General features: G+C 42.2%; 1 protein-coding gene across 7 annotated transcripts in view; it reads left to right on the forward strand.

Moving 5' to 3' along the window:
• The window catches only part of LOC125457866 (transcription factor Dp-2-like), a 208,649-nt gene that overhangs the window by 130,974 nt on the left and 57,128 nt on the right, over nt 1–20,547 (forward strand). For 6 of the 7 annotated variants that reach the window (XM_048542576.2, XM_048542575.2, XM_048542578.2 and 3 more), the window contains 2 exons: nt 4,293–4,414; nt 16,097–16,144. In XM_048542576.2, the coding sequence (XP_048398533.1) occupies nt 4,293–4,414; nt 16,097–16,144 (170 nt within the window). The remainder of the gene's footprint in view (nt 1–4,292; nt 4,415–16,096; nt 16,145–20,547) is intronic. The other variant, XM_048542577.2, reaches the window with a different exon arrangement.

Consider the following 20,547-nt stretch of genomic DNA (forward strand, 5'->3'; position numbering starts at 1 on the left):
AATATCTGACTCATATTCTCTTAGGTCAATCTTTTACATGATTTATAACAATTGCAACGTGACATAACTAACATAACGCTGAAATATGAGTGGTTCTTTCCTCTGTCAAATGGATCATTTAATGATTGTGAAAGCAGGTGTTCATATTTCAGCCACCAGATGGCAGTAAAGCTGCTTTCAAAATTTTACGATCAAGCACATTAGTTGCTTTGAATTATTTTGACATTTCAGTCACATTTTCTTGCAGGACATGCTGAAAGTGCTGAGTAATTACCTAGTTTTAACTATAGTTTTTAAAAATTAGAAGCACAGAGAGGCATTCAGCCCTTTGAACCTATTCTGAATATCATTAGAATCAAAACTTATTTGATCTCTGTCTTGAATGCACTCAGTTATTGAATATATTACATAAGAGACTTTCAGGTATTCATATCCTTTGAGTGATGGAAGGCGATGAAGTACTGTCTTCATATTGAGGATATTCTCCAAGTATTGTGTTGCCATCCCAGGTGGGCCTGTGCTGCTAGTGGCATAGAGATTGTGATGGTCATCCTTTCGTTGAACATGGATATCGCATCTAGGTGACACTGGGTAATGACAGCAGGTTTCCTTTAATTAGGGAAGCAACGATAGTTTCACCGTCACCATTATTGAGACTAGCTTTATATTTCAAATTTTTCTTCAATTAATTTAACTTCAAGTCTGCCAGCTGCACTGACCTCCAGGCAGAATACTTACCATCTACAACCACTCTCTGCCTCCTGTCAGCCAACCAATTCTGAATCCAGACAGCCAGCTCACCCTGTATCCCATACCTCCTGACTTTATGAATAAGTTAACACTGATAAATCGTCATAATTCCTGTGGAAGGCCTGAGCTGATTTTCAGTGCGTTTCATTGAAGATAACTTCTCAGTGTTTGATAACAGCTGCTTTGAAAGTTGGTATACTCAAAACTCTCCCTGATGGACAAAAGAAGGGGGCCATCACCTCAATAATAAGTTAAATTCTGAGAATTTCATAAAATTTGTTTACCTCGCAAACCTTTGGGTTTTCATCAGCGGGCACATGGGGAAAGCGCAGTATGTGATCAAACAGTCCGATGTTAAACAGAATGTTACTCTGCAGTTCTGTTTCAGAGCTCTCAGAGCATTGTGGGTCTATCCACAGCACCTGGAATGCAGCGATTCAAGGAGGCAGCTCACCACCACTTTCTCAAGGGTTATTAGGGACAGGCAATAAACGCTGGCCCAGTCAGCAATGCCCATGTCCCGTGCACAAATGATAATGCACAACAGTGTTTTCCATTGAATTGTTGTTATCCATGAGCCAGCTAAAGTGGAGACAACAAGGTGTAGAGCTGGATGAACACAGGAGGCCGAGCAGCAAAGCTGACGTTTCGGGTCTAGACCCTTCTTCTCTTCAGAAATCACCCAGAAACATCAGCTTTCCTGCTCCTCTGATGCAGCTTGGCCTGCTATGTTCATCCAGCTGTACGCCCTGTTATCTCAGATTCTCCAGCATCTGCAGTTCCTACGACCTCTCCCCAGCTAAATTGGACTTACTCATGAATTGTGCCTGTCGATTTGATAAGTTACTTGAGTAAATCACATTCCTGGGCTCATTGTTTTCTGCAGTTTATTTTAATTGATTCTCCTGAAGTATAAATGCCTTTGGAGAATGCATCATTAAATATAGATTTATTGCTGACACAACTTGAAATATAATTCAGCACAATCCAAGGATTTATCATGAAATTATTCATGGCTGTTTTAATTTGAAATCCGCGTATTGTATTTGTTTGTAATTCATTGCTTTGATTTCCCCATGCTTCCGGCGTATTTTCCATTAAGGGGCAGTTGCATAATCACTTGCCTGATGAGGTTCATTGCTCATACAATGACGGGATTGCATAAGCTCTGCTGCAGCAAGATCACTTCTGCATGAACAGCTGAGCACAAATATTTTCACTGTTACCCTGCAAGACTATGCACCTTAATACAAAGCCCCAATATGGTTTTTGGCCTTTCGTTTTCTTTGTAGACTTGAGCAACAAACCAATTTTATAGGCATTCAATAATTCAGCTTCCCACTTTAGAGGAATAATTTGATTCCAGTTCTGATTGAATATTGAATTAGTATGATACAGCTAGGAATCGATTCAAAGAACTTAATGCAGCAGCTTTCTGCTGTCACTAGACGATGACTGTTTCAAGTATGCAATGTGGTGCTCACAGATGGATAAAGTCTGGTCTGGTTTTTCTTTGCAGCAGTTATTTCTCCACATTTTTCCACCACAATGAAAAATGTCGTTCAAAATTTATGCTGTACTCTCAAAGAATACATGTTGAGACTGAGAGATACTTACACCTGTGAGATTACTGTATGTTTTGGTTTTGTTTCTTCTCCTGAATCTCCAATTGCCATGCGCTGTAATTCAAGTAATAGAACAGGCTGCAGTAATGATGGCCGATCATCTAATTTTACTTTTCTTCTTTAGCACTAAGTGCTTGGCTCAAAAATTGCTAGTACATTAAGTACAGGAAATCACTGTGCAAGCCCATTTCATCGAACTTAATAGCACTGTGAGGCAGCACTTAAATGCACTCTACATGTACTTTTCTGGTTTGCTGCACTCGGTTTGCTTATCACACTGGAGGATGCCTGACGGTACTGGGAACTGCTTGTGCTGGTGGGTGTAATGTGTTAACGCTGAGAACTCTCAGCAGGAAATGCACCACTCGTTAAAGAGACGGTAAAATTATTTGTCCTTAAACCCAACAATATACATTCATCTAAATAGAGGAGGAACTACAAGGCATAACATTTGAGTTCACACAATAGCTATCTCTGCAAATTTACCATTTATGGCCAAAACAGCATTCAGATCCAACACATTCATAAGGTAACAAAGTGTGGAGCTGGATGAACAAGGGTCTAGGCCCGAAACGTCAGCTTTTGTGCTCCTGAGATGCCGCTTGGCCTGCTGTGTTCATCCAGCCCCACACTTTGTTATCCTGGATTCTCCAGCATCTGCAGTTCCCATTATCACATTCATAAGGTAGTTCATTTAGATTCTCCTTGGCGGGGAATGTTATTGGCAATAGATAGAAATATGAAATTTGAAACACGCAAACCGATCTTATTGAGGAACAGTGAATGCCTAAGGGGCCGAATGGTCGACTTGTGCTCCTCGTTTGTATGTAAATAGCATCTGTAATTATAGGCTTCAGTGCTTGTATGGTGAATTCGTGTTCAGCTACCTCAGTAGCAGACTCATTGCCTCTGGGTTTTTTTTGTGGATGTTTGGTTATGCTATCTGAATAACAGAATCATAAACATCAAGAGCTAGTTCAAGAGTTCTAGGTTACCAAAAGTCAAATTGTACCACTGTTAAACTGTAGTTTATTATACTGAGTAGGAGAAGTGTTTTTGTAAAAATTGAAATAAGAGTAAATGTAAAGTAGATCAAATTGTCGTAGTCCCGTAGGATTTGGTAGGGTAGTCAGAGAGAGACTTGTTTCCCTTATATGGGGGAATCCAGAAGAAGCCGTTAGAGTTGTAGGAGTAATGTCGCTAGACCAGTAATCCAGAACCTGAGATTCTGTGGATTCGGGTTCAGTCCCACTGTGGTAGATGTGAATTTGTATTTAATATTTTTTTAAAAATTGGATAAAACAGTCTAATGATAGCTATGTAACCTTTGTTGATTGTCGTCGGTACCCACCTGGTTCAGTAAAGAAATCTGCCTTCTTTACTTGGTTTGGACTATATCTGACTCCCAGTTGACTCACAACTGATTACCTCCAGGCAATCAGCAATGATCAATAAATGCTGCCTGGCCAGTGACATCTACATCCCATGAAATAATTTTTTAAAATCCTAAATATTAGGTGTAATTGGAAAATCCCTCTTCACACAAAGGGTAGCAGAAACCTGAAACTCTTTTCCCAAAGGCCTCGTGGACACTGGGGATGAATTGAAGCTTTCACAACTCTGATCAACATTTTTATCCCCTGAGTAAATGTATCAAGGGACATGGAATGATGATTCTCTTTAAATTGCCCGTTCTTATTCTGGTGTTGGTAATTCCCAGCTCTGCATTTGTCCCTTTAAAGTTGGAATATTGACTATGTATTTTCATAAATAAAGGAGATGCTGTGCTGTTATTGAGTACACTACATGCATACTGTTACAGGTTGTTATTTGTTTATTATTAACATGGTAGAATTCTGGATATTATTTTTTCAACAAGTACAAAATGTTTTCTCCTTTTGTGCTTGTTTTTGATAGATCATAAGCACACCACAGCGATTGAGCAACTCTGGGAGTGTTCTGATCAGAAGCCCGTACACCCCCACACCAGCCATGGTTACCCAGAGCCACATAACAGACCCATCTGGCTGGGTCACAGGGTAAGCATTAACTTTCTCTTGAAAACGACATTCCAATTCAGGTAGTAAACCTAAGAAAAAGTATCTGCTGAAAAATTAAACATGCTGCCCAACAAAACTCTTACAACAAAATAGGTTTATGAACTGAAGTTGCATTTGACTCGTAGTATAAATTTAAATATTGGATGTGAAATATTTTGTGCTGTTATGCTCTTCCTTTCTGCAGGTAGTGATGATGCTGTGAGGTGTTTTTTTGTGAAGAAAGTTTGTGACAGAAGTGCCGGGCAGTTTGTTCCAAAGCCAATAAAGTATACATTTTGTCAGGAATCGGGTTATTTTTAAAGTTGGAACAATAGAAGCAGCCTGAATGGGTGGGATTAAGCTCCCACAGAACCAGGATTTGTAGTTCTGCAGTAGCGGTTGCACAACTCTTGAGGCTGGGTTTGGAAACTGCAGTACATCTGTCCCTGCTACTTTCTCTCTCCCTCTGAGTTTTCTCTCAACGTTTTTCCTCTTGGACTGAAGAATTGCCTGTGAGATATTCTATTTTACTGAAAATCTGCCTTTGCCAAGGGTGTGTTTTGTGGGATGTTACTATATTGGAATGGTTGCTGTTTAGTTGTTAAGTAATCTATTATTCTGTTAAGTATTCCAATAGAAGTAAATTATTCCATTTCTTTCTTTTGTTGTATTTTAGCTATAGTGTATGGATAATGTGTGTTGCTTCAAGACTGATAATTTGACCAATCGAATTACATACAGAACATAGCATCTTGCACTTGCCTTTAGAGTAAGAAAATGTTAGGTCTAGGCTGTCTCCTAAATATATTTTGGGTGGTTTGATCTGGTCTATAAGAAGGCACACTGGCATTAGTTTGAGGATGAAACTCTTCAGAAAATTATTGTAATAGTAGATACTTAGTGTAATAAATTTAAAACGTGCCCCTTGACAATTTTGCAAAATTGCTCATGTAGTTTATGTACTTTCTCCTCTGTTTCCTATCACTCTTCCTGTGAAATGAAAACAGGTGCTAGCACAACACTAGAAGTGCTGAAGCACAGCATGACACAACACCAGTAGAAATTGCTGACATCTCAAATATGATTGTTATCCAGGATAGAATGATACAGCAGACTCAATGGGCCAAATAACCTAATTCTGCTCCCATATCTTATGATATGCTGGAGAATGTATTTCACATACATTACAAACAACTAACTGTTCTCAGAATTCAAGGAAATAAAGTGATCACAATGAATAAACGCTTGGCTTTTTGTCTTACTACTTTACCAACAAATGCACCAGAGAACAGGATGGAGCTGCCCTTGGAGTACTCAACATTGACTTCAGACCTCAAGAGGTCTTGTGGTATCTGGTCAGATGTGGGCAAGAAAGCTTCCTGCTGATTACCATGTACCACAGCTGATGAATCAGTACTTCTCAAAACACAACTGAGGAAGCACTGATGGTGGCAAGAGAACTGAATGTGCTCTGGGTGGGACCTTCAACGTCCACCGCGGGAATATCCCGGCAGCAAAACATACATTGAACAGTTGGGTCCTAAAGGACATAGCTGCTAGACTGGATCAGTGGCAGCTGGTGAGGGCATCAGGAGGGAAAAGCATACTTGACCTCATCCTTACCAGTCTGCCTGCTGCACGCGAATCTGCTCATGTCATATTATCAGTAAAGGTGACCACCGTCCAGACCTTGAAATTCCATTTTCACATTGAAAACGCCCTTCATCATGTGTGGCACTGTCACCGTGTTAAATGGGATAGACTTTGAACAGATCTAGCAAGTCAAGACTAGACATCAATGAGGTGCTGTGGGCTGTCAGCAGCAGCAGAATTGTACTCTAGTATAATCTGCAAACCTCATGGCCAAGCATACCCCTCATTCAACTGTCAAGCATGGGGATCAACCCTGGTTCAATGAAGAGTACAAGAGGGCATGCCAGGAGCAGTACTAGGCATACTTAAAAATGAGGGGCTAACTGGGTGAAGCTACAACACAGGATTACTTGCACAACGGCATAAACAGCAAGACAGCAAAGTGACCCCACAACCAACGGATCTAAGCTCTGCAGTCCTGACACATCCAGTGGTAAATGGTGGTGGACAATTAAACAACTCACTGAAGGAGGCGGCTCCACAAATATCCCCATCCTCAATGAGGGAAGGGCCCAGCACATCAGTGCAAAACGTAAGGCTGAATCATTCGCAGCGATCTTCAGCCAGAAGAACTGAGTGGATGATCCATCTCAGCCTCCTCCAGTGGTCCCCAGCATCACAGATACCAGTCTTCAGCCAATTCAAGTCCCTCCATGTGATATTGAGAAACGGCTGGAGGCACTGGATACCACAAAGGCTGCGGGCCCTGACAATATTTCAGCTTTCATACTGAAGACTCGTGTTGCAGAATTTGCCGTTCCCCTGGCCAAGATCTTCCAATACAGTTACAACACTGGCATCAACCCGACAATGTGAAAAATTGCCCAGATGTATCGTGCTCAGAAAAAGCAGGACAAATCCAACTCAGCCAGTTGCCACCCCATCAGTCTGCTCTCGATCGTCAGTAAATTTTAAAGTTTTCGAAAAGATTTGTAGCTTGTGTTGTAGCTAAGGTTGTAGACTTGCTGAGCCAGTGTGTTTGGTTGCAAATGTTTTATCACCCTGCTAGGTAACATGATCAGTGTGCCTCCGGTGAAGCGTCGGTGTTCTGTCCCATTTGTTATTTATGTCCCTCAGTTTGCGGGGGTGTTTGGTATTACTTCCAGTTCTGTTTCTCAGTGGATTTCAGACAGGGTCTGATCCACTGCTACACAAAAACCGAAAGAACTGCAGATGCTGTAAATCGGGATCAGAAACAAATTTGCTGGAGAAGTTCAGCAGGCCTGGCAGCATCTGTGAAGGAGAAAACAGAGTTAACGTTTCAGGTCCAGTGACCTATCCTCATAACAGGGTCACTGCATTTGTGGATGGAGTTCAGGCTTTCAGGAATTCCTTATGTCTCTCTGTTTGACTTGTGTGTTTACGGTGTGTTGTCCCAGTTGAGTTTGTGTCCCTCATTGTCCATGTGTAGTGAGACAAGCGAGAATTGGTCATGTCTATTGGTGGCTAATTGGTGCTCATGTATCCGTATTGTTGGTTTGCTTCCAGTTTGGCCCTGTGTAATATTTCTTACGGTCCTTGCATGGGGTTTTTTATATTACCCTGGTTTTGCTGCTTTGGGGTGTGCGATCCTTTATGTTTGTCAGTAGCTGTTGTAGGGTGGTTGTCAGTTTGTGGGCTGCTCTGATACCTGAGGGTCTGAGTAGTCTTGTGGTCATCTCTGAAATGTACAGTAGGGTGATTGGTGAGTCTGGTCATGTTGTGTCTTCTTGCTGTGCTCTGTCTCAGAGGTAATAGCGGATTGTGCTCTTTGGGTATCCATTCCTTTTGAAGACTCTGTATAGGTGCTCCTGTTCTGCTTTGCGTAGTTCCAGGTTGCTACAATTTGTCCTGATGCAGCTCCATTTGTGAGTATTGGGGAGGTTGTGAGTGTAATTGAGTATCTGTTCCCTGTGTGTGGTCTTTCTGTATACACTTGTTTAGAGTTCCCTGTTGTTTTTCTGTTCTGCCATACAACAGACCATCAGACAGACAACAGTCCAAATGCTGAGCAAAAAAAAAGTGGAACACACTCAACACTGAAGAGAGAAAAGCCCTGTAAAAACCAACAACCACCGCATGACAGCAACTGATGAATGTAAACAATCCCATCCCCAAAAACAGCAGAACTGGTGTAATATACAAAATACCACACAAGGACTGTGAAAAACACTACATTATCCAAACTGGAAGAACGCTAACAATAAGGATACCCAAACGCCAACTAGTTACCAACAGACACACCAATTCTCACTGGCCTCACTACTCACGATCAAAGAGGGACACAAATTCGACTGTGATAACACATCCAAAATCGCACAAGTCAAACAGAGACATGCCAGGAAATTCCTGGAGGCCTGGCATCCCAACCAGAACTCCACCAGCAAACACAATGAATGAACACCTCATATTCCAACTTGGAAATCTACAACCCAATGGTCTCAATTTGAACTTTACTAGCTTCAAAATCTCCCCACCCCGACCTCATCCCAAGACCAGCCGTCCCTCTCACCCCCGCCTCCTTGACCTGTCCGTCTTCTCTCCCACCCTATCCACTCCACCTGCTATCATGGCCCCCCCCCCAACTTATTTCAGACGTCCTTTTCCCTCCCCCATTTCTAAAGAAGGGCCCTGACCCGAAACGTCAGCCTTCCTGCTCCTCTGATGTTGCTTGGCCTGCTGTGTTCATCCAGCTCTACACCTTGTTATCTCAGATTCTCTAGCATCGGCAATTTCTACTGTCTCATAATGAATAAGACCCTGTGTACGAACCACTGAGAAACAGAATTGGAAGTGATACCAACCACCCCAGCAAGCCAGAACATATAAATACCAGGTGGGACAGAACACTGACGCTTAAGCGGAGGCGCACCTACGATGTTATCTAGCAGGATGACAAAACCAAACCCGTAGGCTCGGCGAGCATGTCTACAACCTCATCAGTAAACTGATAAAATGTGTCTATAACAGTGCTATGAAGCAGCTCCTGCTCGGCAATAACCGGCTCACTGGCACTGAATTAGGGTTCTGTGGGGTCCACTTAGCTCCTGACCTCATTACAGCCTTAGTTCTACCCTGGACAAAAGAGCTGAATTCCAGAGGTTAGGTGAGAGTGACTACCCTCAACATCAAGGCCGCATTATACACTTGAGTTTAGAAGGATGAGAGGGGATCTGATTGAGACGTATAAGATTATTAAGGGATTGGACACTGTGGAGACAGGAAGCATGTTTCTGCTGATGGGTGAGTCCAGGACCAGGGGACACAGTTTAAAAATAAGGGGTAGGCCGTTTAGAACAGAGTTGAGGAAAAACTTCTTCACCCAGAGAGTGGTGGATATATGGAATGGTCTGCCCCAGAGGTAGTGGAGGCCAACTCTCTGGATACTTTCAAGAAAGAGATGGATAGAGCTCTTAAAGATAGTGGAATCAAGGGTTATGGGGATAAGGCAGGAACAGGATACTGATTGTGGATGATCAGCCATGACCATAATGAATGGTGGTGCTGGCTCGAAGGGCCGAATGGCCTACTCGTGCACCTGTTGTCTATTGTATTTAAATGAGTGTGCCCAACCATCTTCAGCTGCTTCATTGTGCAGGACTTTAGATCAGAAGTACAGTATCAACTGTAATTTTGTTGAATTGCAAGCAGCGTGAAGGTCTCAATGGCCTACTCCATTTTTTTTACATCCTTATGGGGCATGGCTCATGTGGCATGAAGACTAACTGAGATCTTTTGGGCTGACTGGCTTGTGTTGTAAAATTCTGTGCAGCCACATCTTGGGTGCAGTTCTGGACTCTTAGCATGTCTCCTACACTCTGGGATACATCTTAGAATTAAATTGCATGTTGTTGATTTGGTAGCTGTAGCACTGTGCTACGCCCCAAGGTACAGTTCCAGTTCGCAAACAACAATTTAGTAAGTATGTAGGGTGAAAGATCTAACTCCCTATCTAATGAACTAGTCCCCGAATGTCTTTTGAAGAGCAGAATAACAAACATGGTTGAATGGAGGGCACTACAGCTGAACTTTGGATTTCCAGCCAGCAGAAGTATCATAACGATGTTTCTGATTTTTATTTGTTTCTTGGTGCAGACAAGAGGGAGAGTAGCTCTGCAGGACAATGTAAGACGAGAGGTCAGCAGAGTTTGCAAGATTCACTGTCCCTTCCATGCCTCATCCAGGAAAGTGCCTGCTGCAACTTTCGTAGTGAACTGTTTGTTTGATTCTTGTTGATGCTAGTAGTTCCGCATCATACCTTGTCAGTTCCCTGCCACCGATGAGCATAGCCTGCATGTTATACCTTAATCATTCTAGAATCATAGAATCCCTACAGTGTGCAAACAGGCCCTTTGGCCCAACAAGTCCACACCGACCCTCAGAGCATCCCACCCAGACCCTAACCCACCTAATCTACACATCCCTGAACACCATGAACAATTTAACATGGCCAATCTATCTACCCTGCACACCTCCGGATTGTGGGTGGAAACCGGAGCACCCAGAGGAAACCCACGCAGACACGGGGAGAATGTGCAAACCCCACGCAGACAGTCGCCCGAGGCTGGAATTGAACCCGGGTCGGACACCCTGGCTTGTGACTCAGTAAAGATGCAAGCCTTTCACAATGAGGAACTAATGGTACTGCAAAAGCAGCTAATGTTTCTCCTTTGAATCAGTTCAATTATGATTCCAAATCGGCATTTCGTTTTGTATCTTGTGCAGTATTACCAATAGTTTCTGTCACTATGGCCAATTACAGTCACTTATCAGTAACCTTTATACATGTTTGACAGAAACAAGATATACAAGTATTCTTTTCTAATTGTTTTAATTATGTTGCAATCCACAAGCACATGATGCAACACAGTTCTCAGTGATTTCGCCGAATAGAACGACTTAAGCTTTAATGTTTCCTGTATTTTCAAAGCCAAGTTCACTACTAGCGTGGTCTGAACAAAACCTGGCAGAATCTGACAGCAGATGTGGTGCACAGTTTAGTTTGTGATTACAAACTGGAATTCTCCTCACTGCGGTCATTCTGAGCAACAGTGGTCTAATTATAGCTAGCTTCAACAGGAAAGGAAGACTAGTGATTACCTAGCACCTTCCACAAATGACCTCAAGGCACCTAAAAGCACTTTAACAGCCAGTGAAGGGTTTTCTGAAGAAGGGTTGAGACCCAAAGCATCAGCTTTCCTGCTCCTCTGATGCGGCTTGGCCTGCTGTGTTCATCAGCTCTACACCATGTTATCTCTGTTCACAGCCAATGAATTACTTTCTGAAATATGGTTACCATTGTAATGGAGGAAGCACAGCACCAAATTTACAAGCAAGAACTTCCCATGAAAGCAGTGGAATAATGAGCACGTACATTTTCTCTTGTGTGGTTGGTTGATGAATAAGTGTTGGCCAAGCCACTGAAGAAAACTCTCTCATGCCTGGGAGAGCTCCCAGCATCCCTTTTCTTCTTCTTCTCCTTCTGCCCTTCTTTATCTCTTCCTTCTTGTTCTTCTCATCATTTTATAGCTACCTGACCTTGTTTCCGTGAAGCTTACGTCGTGTGCATTTGTGAGCATATCAATCGGAGTCTCTTTGAATATGACAGCATTTGTTGTGTTAAAATAGTCAGTGCATTGACATTGTATGTTACCTAATTTTTGCCTTCTCTTTTTTTCTAAATTTGCATTGTTCAGCTAATTGCAATCTAAATGCATATTACACAGTACTGACCAGAATTATATTCACAGCTGTCCTCATTAATTTAGAATAAGCAAATACACACTCTGGCCCAGTACATGCCAGGAAATTCTAGTTCCAGTTCTTAACCTGCGCTGAACTTGTAGGTGAGAGTGCAGTAATTTGCTGCCCACGGCTAGAGGCAGAGCAGTGACAAAGTTGGTGGAATTCCTCTTCCAGACTATTGCGATGCTGCAATTTGTTTCTTGTGTTTGAGATCAGAAGTCACATGACACCAGGTTATAGTCCATCAGGTTTATTTGTAATCACAAGCTTTTGGAGCACTGACATTGCCAGACTTGTTGGGCTTTTCCAGCAACTTTGTGTTCATAATTTTAAGGTGATTGGAGGAAGGTTCTTCACACAGAGAGTGGTGGGCGTGTGGAATGTGCTGCCGGCAGTGGTAGTGGAGTCAAATACATTAGAGACTTCTAAGCAACTCTTGGACAGGCACATGGAGGATAGTAAAATGTAGGGTGTGCAGGGTATTTTGATTTTAGGAGGATAATACATTGGCACAACATCATGGGTGAAGGGCCTGTACTGCGCTGTACGGTTCTATGTTCTTAAAAGCCAGAAGGTCGAGGTTTAATTGATTGGCTCCAGTGTTGGAAATGCCACAGAGGCAGAAATACGAGGAACGGCCGTGAGAGATCTCACTCAGGGAAGTGAACAGATGACTTTTGCAGTGAGCATTGAATTGGTATGGCGAAAGAGCGGTGGCATGAGATGAGTGCAAGGCTGTTTCCAGGTCCAGCACAGGCACTGTGACTTCACTTCTGATGCTAGAGATTGCTGTGCAAAAGCAGAAGTGGTATCTTACTGGTGTTCAACGTGACTGGTGCTGTGATGGGTTTAAGAGGGTTTGATGTAGGCATTAAATTCAGAGAGATGTTGAGTGCCCCATTCCATAACACTGACACCCTCCTTTTGGTATATACATGTCCACATGACTGTTACACCCAGGCCGAGTACCTTCATTCAGATGTAGATATTTTAATCATGATGTTGGCTGTGCCATGGCGGATTACTGCATATTTATAGGACAGTGTCATCGAATCTCCAGAGTGTGGCATCAGGCCATTCAGTCCATCGTCTTCACTGCCCCTCTGAAGAGTAGTCCATCTAGCTCCACCACCCCCTGCCCTATTCCCTGTAACCCTGCCTTTGCCATGGCCAACCCAGCTAGCTTACACATCCCTGGACACTACGGGCAATTTAACACGGTCAATCCAGCCTAACCTGCGCATCTGTGGACTGTGGGAAGAAACCAGAGCGCCCGGAGGAATCCCCCACCGGCATGGAGGAAGTACAAACTGCGCACAGACAATCACCCTGAGGATTGAATTGAACACGGGTCCCTGGCGCTTGAGGTAGCAGTGCTAACCACTGAGCCACTGTACTGCCCTTCATTTCACTGTTCCTTTACTTGGTTTCTAAAAGACTTTGGACTCTCTTTCTTTGCAATATGCTCCTGTGGGCCTTCTGTGAGGAGATGTTGAGCAAAAGCTGGCAATTGGAGGAAAAATTTACAAGCTTAAGGCTTTTCATTAGCAGAGACGGGACTTACGGTGTCCACCTGTTCAGTAAGGAATGAATATAGGGAAGGATAATAAATTGAAATGAGGAATGCAATAATATTATCTCTTGTTGGTGGAAAGTTATGTCACTGCAGATGCTGGAACTGTGAAATGCAAACAGTAAATACACGTCAAGGGCCAGTAACATCTGCAGAGAGAGAAAGAGAGCTGACATTTTAGGTCTGTGACCCTTCATCTGAACTGAGAACAGGTAGAAATGTAATAGGTTTTTAAGCAAGTGAACAGGGAGAGAGTGGGAAAGCCTCCGTTAACATGGAGGGTAGGAGAGATTAACAAAACACTATGGTGTATGGCCAATTGGAGTAATGGGGTGAGAAACAAATGATATGCCTATGAGAGGTGTGAATGGAAGGATCATCTGAAAGCAAAATAATGAATGAGAAGGAATGAAAGGGGAGAAAATGAATCAAAATGAGGGAATCATTTTAATTCTCCACCTTGCCTCCGTTCTGACCTTATGTCATCAGCTGACTGCATGCTCCATTGACATTCAATGCAAGCTTGCAGAATGGCACCTCGTCTTTCTACTGAGCCTTCCACACTAAACACTGAGTTAACAGATTGTAGATTGATTTATGTCCATGTTTTGTTTTTCTTTGCTGGTTTGATTTCTTTCCTTCATTTCTCTTGTATTTCTTTTACATTGTGTTCAAAGGCAGCCAGTGCCAGTATGGAACAGAAACAGAAGCTGCTGGAAAAGCTTAGCAGCTCTGGCAGCGTCTGTGAAGAAAAAAATCAGAGCTAGCGTTTTGTGCCCGGTGACCCTTCCCGAGGACCAGTTCTGAGGAAGGTTCACCAGACTCGAAACATTAACGCTGATTTTTTTTTCTTCTTCGCAGACGCTGCCAGACCTGCTGAGCTTTTCCAGCAACTTCTGTTTCTGTTCCTGATTCACAGCACCTGCAGTTCTTTCAGTTTTTATTTAGTGCCAGTGTGGAGGCTTGGTTTATTACAGTGCTGTGTTCAAAGTAAAAGCAATTAGATATCTTGATGTAATATTGACTGCTGTGAAGCATAAATACCAGCACAATATTTTGTGCCAAATGGCTACCTTTTGTGTTTTTTAAATAGGTTGTGGTATTAAATTTTCACTTTGGAATTTAAAAAGGGAAGCAGTAAAGTGAACAAAGCTCTTTTAGTGTGATTGAGAAAGATATTACTTTGGTAGTTATTTCAAATAAGTTATTTGAACAGGTTGACTGTACAACGACAATCTGTTTCCTTCTTCAAGTATTTGTGAGGAAGTATCAGACACAGAATTTATGAGTAAAAGACCAAAGGGCCACACCACTGATGAGGATGTATTAAACAAACATAACATGCTGTTAAATCTTTAATCAGCTAGAGTGTTTTAATTGATTAATATGTAAATCCCAGAACTCCTTTCAGGTCACTGCCCTCAGATAGCTAAGGGTTTTATCATTGTAAAGAAGAGGTGACATTTTAGGTCAGACAATGCATGTTTTGTGATAACAAGGTGTGGAGCTGGATGAACACAGCAGGCCAAGCAGCATCTTAGGAGCACAAAGGGTGATGTTTTGGGCCTAGACCCTTCAACAGATGTGTTCATCCAGCTCCACGCTTTGTTCTCTGGGATTCTCCAGCATTTGCAGTTCCCATTATCTCTGAATGCATGTTTTGTGTTTTGGTTTGGAGTCTGATACCACCTCACTAACACCTGAAGGAGGACCGAGGCTCCAAAAGCCTATGTTTTCAAATAATCCAGTTGGACTATAACCTGGTTTCGTGTGATTTCTGACTTTGCCCACCCAACCCAACACTGGCACTTCCACATCAGTCTGTTTCCTACAAATGTCAGTAATTTATCCATTTGAAAGATTCAGAAGTATTAAAGATATGGGGAAGCAGCGAGGAAATGTGTTACTTCCAATGAAGAACTAACATCTGCATGAAGACCAATCTGTGCTGAAGCTTCTATTGCTTCGAATTAAAAAAATCTGCAAATCAATTTGTCTAGAATTTGTTAACTTTCTTAAATTGTCAGCTAAAATATTGACAGGTTTTAGTGTTTTGATTTCTTTTTATGGTACCTCTGAGCCCTTAGGAGGACCAAGATCAGCATTTAGTAATCTCCGGGCCCATGAAACTCAAAACAAACATAAAGTAGCAAGTAAGAAATACCGTACCCAATAGAATTGAGTTGCCTGGGTTTAACAGAATTGCTTGACTTGGCTTAAGAGTTGGATAACACCTATGGACTATAATTTGGGATTCTTACCCTTTGGAGAAGACCAAAAAATATCATTCGGGATTATTCTTCACAGATGATGCTGTCCATGTTGTTGACCCCTGTTGTTAATTGCCGAAGACTCCCATGAATGACTGGGAAGGAATCTAGTTACTGTCCCGTATGCGTACGAAATTAAATACACTTTATTACTCCATTGGAGTGTAGTTTTGTTTCCTAATTATTCTGAACAAATTCTGGCATATGTTGTAAAATATCCCAAGGGTAGTGTTTAAGTTTCTTTTGAAAGGCTGCAGGTAGATCTGCAATTTGAGAATTTCTTGTTTGTGCATAAATATTTATGAAGATTTAAAATTCCTGTCTGCCGTGCCGTTTAAAAAGCCAGCTGAAGAAGCCTCTATTTTAGTGTACCTTAGAGTTTCACAGGCTATTTTTATATATTCTATTACAAAAGCTATCCTTTTTTCCTTAAATTTCGAATTGGCTTTTTCTTTCTTGCAGGAGCAGAAAACGTACCCATGAATTTATTGAATCTGATTTTTCAGACAAGTAAGTACATCTTAAAATTTGAAGAGATTATAAAGATTATTTCCCCATTTACTTGAAAAATTATGTAAACTCTTTTTTTGGACAACACACTCTCTCAGGCATGAGAGTGCCTTGTCCATTTCGATTTATTTCCTGCGACTAAAAATAGCTTTTCTTTCAGAGGGCTGTAACCTTGTTGCACTTGAACGCTCGAACAACTGTCATGAAACATGTCTCAAGAGAATAGGGCATCTGGTCTTTCCATTGCGGAGGCACTGCTCACTTACATTGCAGGAAGCTTTCCTGCAAAATAAACTGCAGCACCCATGTATGCTTGGAAGAGGTGTCCAAATTTGGACAGTAAAGCTTTGGGAAATAGTATATTTGCCGTGATTTGTCTTCAATCTTTGCAACATTTGCGTGTCTGTTTTTCATGTCTAAAAGTGTATATATTTGTAGTAATATCTGTAATTAGCTTTAATAGAAGCAGCTTCTGCTATATGTCTTTGTGCTTTTCGCTTGTAAAAGGAACAAAATTTTTCTTTGTTACCAATTTGGCAACTAATTGATGCAGCCGCAACGTGGAAGACTTTCTAACGTTTTAAGTTTTAAAACAAACAACAATACAGCGCAGAACAGGACCTTCGGCCCTCGATGTTGCGCCGACCTGTGAACTAATCTAAGCCCATCCCCCTGCACTATCCCATCATCATCCATATGCTTGTCCAAGGACTGTTTAAATGCCCCTAATGTGGCTGAGTTAACTACATTGGCAGGCAGGGCGTTCCATGCCCTTACCACTCTCTGAGTAAAGAACCTGCCTCTGACATTTGTCTTCAATCTATCACCCCTCAATTTGTAGCTATGCCCCCTCGTACAAGCTGAAGCATCATCCTCGGAAAAAGACTCTCACTGTCCACCCTATCTAGTCCACTGATCATCTTGTATGTCTCTATTAAATCCCCTTTTACCCTCCTTCTCTCCAATGAGAACAGACCCAAGTCCCTCTGCCTTTCTTCATAGGGGCCTGCGCTCCAGACCAGGCAACATCCTGGTAAATCTCCTCTGCACCTTTTCCAATGCTTCCACATCCTTCCTGTAATGGGGCGACCAGAACTGCACACAATATTCCAAGTGAGGCCGCACTAGCGTTTTGTACAGTTACAGCATGACATCACGGCTCCGGAACTCAATCCCTCGACCAATAAAACCTAACACACCGTAAGCCTTCTTAACAGCACTATCAACCTGGGTGGCATCTTTCAGGGATCTATGTACATGGACACCAAGATCCTTCTGCACATCCACACTACCAAGAATCTTTCCATTGACCCGGTATTCTGCCTTCCTATTATTCCTCCCAAAGTGAATCACCTCATATTTATCCGTATTAAACTCCATTTGCCACTTTTCGGCCCAATTCTGCAGTTTATCCAAGTCTACCTGCAACATTCTTCCACACTGTCCACCACTCCACCGACTTTAGTGTCATCTGCAAACTTACTAACCCATCCACCTATGCCTGCATCCTAGTCATTTATAAAAATGACAAACAGCAGTGGTCCCAAAACAGATCCTTGAGGCACACCAGTAGTAACTGGAGTCCAAGCTGAATATTTTCCATCAACCACCAGTCGTTGCCTTCTTACAGAAAGCCAGTGTCTAATCCAAACTGCTAAATCTCCCTCAATCCCGTGCCTCTGTATTTTCTCCAATAGCCTACCATGTGGAACCTTATCAATGGCTTTACTGAAGTCCATGTACACCACGTCAACTGCCCTACCCTCATCCACATGCTTGGTCACCTTCTCAAAAAACTCAGTGTGGTTTGTGAGACATGACCTGCCCTTGACGAATCCATGCTGACTATCTCCAATCAAATTGTTGCTTGCTAGATGATTATAAATCCTATCTCTTATAATCCTTTCCAAAATTTTTCCTACAACTGATGTAAGGCTCACAGGTCTATAATTACCTGGGTCATCCCTACTGCCCTTCTTGAACAAGAGCACAACATTTGTAATCCTCCAGTCCTCTGGTACTAAACCTGTAGACAATGAGGACTCAAAGATCAAGGCCAAAGGCTCCGCCACCTCCTCCCTAGCTTCCCAGAGAATCCTCGGAAAAATCCCATCTGGCCCAGGGGATTTATCTACCTTGACACCTTCTAGAATTGTTAACACCTCCTCCTTACTAACCTTAATCCTTTCAATTCTAGTAGCCCATAACTCGGTCATCTCCTCTACAATATTCTCTTTTTCCTCAGTAAAAACAGATGAGAAATAATCACTTAGCACCTCTCCAATCTCCACAGGGCCCACACACAACTTCCCAGTTCTGTCTTTGACTGGCCCTATTCTTACCCTAGTCATCCTGTTATTCCTCACGTACCTCTGGAAAGCGTTAGGATTCTCCTTTATTCTACCTGCTAATGTCTGCTCAAGCCCCCTCCTTGCTCTTCTTAACTCTCTCTTTAAATCCTTCCTGGCTAATCTATAACTCTCCATTGCCTCATCGGAAACATCTTGTCTATCATCACATAAGCCTCTCTCTTCCGCTTAACAAGAGACACAATTTCTTTAGTAAACCACAGTTCCCTTACCTTGTCACTTCCTCCCTGCCTGACAGGGACATAACTATCAAGGACACGCAATATCTGTTCCTTAAACCAGCTCCACATTTCGATTGTCCCCATCCCCTGCAATTTGCAAACCCATTCTATGCCTCCTAAGTCTTGCCTAATCGCATTATAATTGCCCTTCCCCCATCTATAACTCTTGCCCTGTGGCATGTTCCTATCCCTTTCCATTGCTGAAGTAAACATAACCGAATTATGGTCAATTTTGCGCAGTTTATAATCTGATTTAAGGGAAGCCATGTTTAGCTGATCCATATCACAACTATTTTGTTTTGCAACTTCCTCAATCCCGATAGCACAAGTCACCCATGTTAATTTTATTTCGGCGCATCTTACTCATTGCAGCTTCGCAAAGTAGAGATGGTGTTAGTAATTGCGTACATTCAGTTTCTAACATTTGTAGAAAGTGACACAATATCGCGTACAATCAATGCAAGTGGAACCTTTTTCTATCTCCAGTAGCCGCTTCTTGTTTGCTAGCTTGGTGTGGTTGTGAATTTGTTACTCTGATTTTAGCGCCCTAATGTTAAAAAGCACAATGAAAATCTCAGGTGCTTCACCAAATAAATTTTAAATGTTTACTGACCCATTGATTCTGCGACAAACAAAGCTGTTAAGACAAAATGCAAGTAATTTTGCAGAAGGGACTGTGATTTGGTTAGGCTTCAGCAATGGGGATATTGCAAATCCACAGACATGATCCCTGTAGCTCGTAACTTAATTATGTTCACAGACCAATGCAAAATTATTCTTCGTAATTTCATAAGAAATAGGGAAGAATTTGGCCATTTGGCCCATCGAGCCTGCTCCGCCATTCAATCATGGCTGATATGCTCCTCACTCCCATTTTCTTGCCTTCTCCCTGTGATCATTCAATCTGTTACTAATTAAAAATCTGTCTAACGCCTCCTTAAATTTACTCACTATCCCAACATCCACTGCACTTTAGGGTAGCAAACTCCACAGATTCTCAACCCTGTGGGAGAAAAGTGATTTTTTCCTCAATTCTGTTTTAAATTTTCTACCCTTTAGCCTAAGACTATGACCCCTCGTCCTAGAATGCCCCACGAGAGGGCGCATCTGCTCCATGTCTATTTTATTTATACCTTTTATCACCTTGAATACCTCAATTTGATCTCCCCTCATTCTTCTAAATTCTGGAGAGTATTGGCTGAAACTGTTCAATCTCTCTTCCTGCAACAAACCCTTCATCTCTTGGATCAATCTAGTGAACCTCCTCTGAACCGCCTCCATGCCACCACATTCCTTCCTGAAATAAGGGAACCAAAACTGTGCACAGTACTCCAGGTACGGTCTCACCGATGTATTGTTGCAGCAATAATTTCTTTATATTCTGTTCCTTTAGCTGTAAAAGTCAACATTCCATTCACTTTGTTTATTATCTGCTGCACCCACATGCTAGTTTTCTGTGACTCATGAACGAGTACGCCCAGATCCCTCTGCGCGGGAACACCCCAAAGCCTCTCCCCATTTAGAAAACAGGCTGCCTTCCTATTTTTCTCATCAAAATGCATGATCTCACACTTATCCACAGTAAACTCCATCTGCCACATTTTGGCCGAGCCTCCTAACCTATCTATATCTATTTGTAAGGTTCTTATTTCCTCATTGCAATTTTCTGTTCCATCTATTTTGCCATCTGCAAATTTGCTTTAAAGCCTTTTATCCTTGTATCCAAGTCGTTCATATAGATTGTAAATAGCTGGGGCACAAGGACCAAATCCTATGGCAACCCACTAGTTACTTGTTGTCATCCAGAAAAAAA

Source organism: Stegostoma tigrinum, chromosome 14 (genome assembly GCF_030684315.1).
Source record: "Stegostoma tigrinum isolate sSteTig4 chromosome 14, sSteTig4.hap1, whole genome shotgun sequence".
Lineage (NCBI taxonomy): Eukaryota > Metazoa > Chordata > Chondrichthyes > Orectolobiformes > Stegostomatidae > Stegostoma > Stegostoma tigrinum.